The sequence below is a fragment of the Tachysurus vachellii genome, chromosome 19 (genome assembly GCF_030014155.1).
Source record: "Tachysurus vachellii isolate PV-2020 chromosome 19, HZAU_Pvac_v1, whole genome shotgun sequence".
Taxonomy (NCBI): domain Eukaryota; kingdom Metazoa; phylum Chordata; class Actinopteri; order Siluriformes; family Bagridae; genus Tachysurus; species Tachysurus vachellii.
The window spans coordinates 19,890,467-19,892,966 of NC_083478.1; the positions used below are offsets into that span (position 1 = coordinate 19,890,467).

Here is a 2,500-nt window from a genome sequence, read left to right on the forward strand (position 1 = left end):
ATGTTTCTGAAGTTTTGATTAAACAAGTTGTGTGTGTGTGTGTGTGTTAGAGGGCTAAAGAGGATGTGCTACAGAAGGAGGTACGAGTGAAGATTTTGAAGGACAGCATTAACGTGCTGATGGGTAAATCGCCCCCTGGTGGTCAGGATCTGAACAGCGAGTTATCTGAGGTGCTGCAGAACTACCACAAACTGTGTGACCGCTTCAAGAGCAAGTGCCACACGCTGGAGGTAACACACACACACACACACACAGAAATATGAGGTGTGTAGTGTTCAAATTTTGTGTTGTGTAATAACAGATTAATAACATGTATAGTGTTGACAGAGATGTGGTCATACTGTAACATGCAACATTATAACAGCTTTATTAACGTTAATGAGACATATGCTATGATAACACATGCACCGCGCCGTAGGAGGAGTTAGTGCCGTAGTGTAATAGCAGGTTTATAATACATGCACTGCGCCGTAGGAGGCGTTAGTGCCGTAGTGTAATAACAGGTTTATAAAACATGCGCTGCCGTAGGAGGCGTTAGTGCCGTAGTGTAATAGCAGGTTTATAACACATGCACTGCGCCGTAGGAGGCGTTAGTGCCGTAGTGTAATAACAGGTTTATAAAACATGCGCTGCCGTAGGAGGCGTTAGTGCCGTAGTGTAATAGCAGGTTTATAACACATGCACTGCGCCGTAGGAGGTGTGGTCGTGTTGGATGGAGCTGCTGCAGTATCTGGATTTGGAGTCCGGCTGGTTGAACACTTTAGAAGAGACTCTGCAGGTTACAGAGAAGCTTCCAGAGAACTCAGACTCCGTCAGTCAGAGTCTGGAGGTACGCTGATCTCACCGTCTGACGTCTGTACTGTAACAGAGTCCACTTTATTTTACATCGTGTCCAATTCTTTTTAATCCTGTGTGCCTCTCTCTCTCTCTCTCTCTCTCTCTCTCTCTCTCTCTCTCTCAGTCTCTGGAGTCAGTTCTTCGTCACCCAGGTGATAACAGGACTCAGATCCGGGAACTGAGCCAGACTTTGATTGACGGTGGGATTCTGGACGACCTCATCACAGAGAAACTAGACAACTTTAACTCTCGCTATGATGATCTCAACCAGCAGGTGTGTGTGTGTGTGTGTGTGTGTAGAAGGTGTAACCTCCTTGGCCTGTAAATCAAACTGTATGTGTGTGTGTGTGTAGGTGGTGGAGCGTCAGATGGCTCTGGAGCAGCAGTTGTCTACTCTGAAAGAGAACGAGGCAGCATTACACACACTTCAGGAGTCACTCGCTCAGCTCGATCAGACGCTCACTTCCTACCTCACTGACCGCATAGACGCCTTTCAGATACCTCAGGAAGCTCAGGTACCCACACACACACACACACACACACACTTATCTTAGACCTCGCACAATTCATCTCAGATGTTACCTCTGAGCTTTGCTCTCAGGCGATCCAGGTCGACATCGCAGCTCACGAGGCCTCTCTGGAGGACCTGCGCAGGAGGAACGTGGGGAACGTTCCTGCTCCTGCTCCTGCTTCAGACGGAAAATCAGCACGAGGAGGCACCATGCTGGATCAGCTGCAGGTCAGGATCGTTAGCATTAGCATTGTCCATCTGTTTCTTGATGAGTCACAGTGCTTGTCTATGTTGTTGCTATAGAGACGTATATAACATTATAGAACATTATGAGGGGACACGGTGGCTTAGTGGTTAGCACGTTCGCCTCACACCTCCAGGGTTGGGGGTTCGATTCCCACCTCCACCTTGTGTGTGTGGAGTTTGCATGTTCTCCCCGTGCCTCGGGGGTTTCCTCCGGGTACTCCGGTTTCCTCCCCCGGTCCAAAGACATGCATGGTAGGTTGATTGGCATCTCTGGAAAAATTGTCTGTAGTGTGTAAGAGAGTGTGTGTGTGCCCTGTGATGGGTTGGCACTCCGTCCAGGGTGTATCCTGCCTTGATGCCCGATGACACCTGAGATAGGCACAGGCTCCCCGTGACCCGAGGTAGTTCGGATAAGCGGTAGAAGATGAATGAATGAATGAACTTTATGAATCTCCACCTTCTGACCAATCAGAACGGAGAACTCGACAGTGCTGGGGTTTAAATATGAAGCAACAAATATTATTACAACGATTAGAATCCTGCTGAAACAGAAATAAAGATGAAGAAGCTCGAGCTGTTTTTGAAACTTTCCCTGGTTTCGTGCAGAGGAAATTCCGAGAGATCAACACAAAATTCCAGCTCTTCCAGAAACCGGCTAACTTTGAGCAGCGCATGTTGGACTGTAAGAGAGTTCTGGAGAACGCCAGAGCAGAGCTTCATGTTCTCGACCTCACTGACACACAGCCTGAGCAGATTCAAACACACCTCGCTGGCTGCATGGTGAGAGCACACACACACACACACACACACACACACACACACACACACAAAATCAGAGCGTCTTCATTACACAGTTCACAGCTAGGTGCGTAGTCAAACATGTTCATCGTGTGTGTGTGTGTGTGT

General features: G+C 48.2%; 1 protein-coding gene across 9 annotated transcripts in view; it reads left to right on the plus strand.

The window, feature by feature from the left end:
* LOC132862616 (utrophin-like) overlaps positions 1–2,500 on the plus strand; it is a 181,667-nt gene that overhangs the window by 49,075 nt on the left and 130,092 nt on the right. For all 9 annotated transcript variants that reach the window (XM_060894720.1, XM_060894710.1, XM_060894718.1 and 6 more), the window contains 6 exons: positions 51–230; positions 695–829; positions 962–1,111; positions 1,191–1,352; positions 1,439–1,576; positions 2,201–2,374. In XM_060894720.1, coding sequence (XP_060750703.1) covers positions 51–230; positions 695–829; positions 962–1,111; positions 1,191–1,352; positions 1,439–1,576; positions 2,201–2,374 — 939 coding nt within the window. The remainder of the gene's footprint in view (positions 1–50; positions 231–694; positions 830–961; positions 1,112–1,190; positions 1,353–1,438; positions 1,577–2,200; positions 2,375–2,500) is intronic.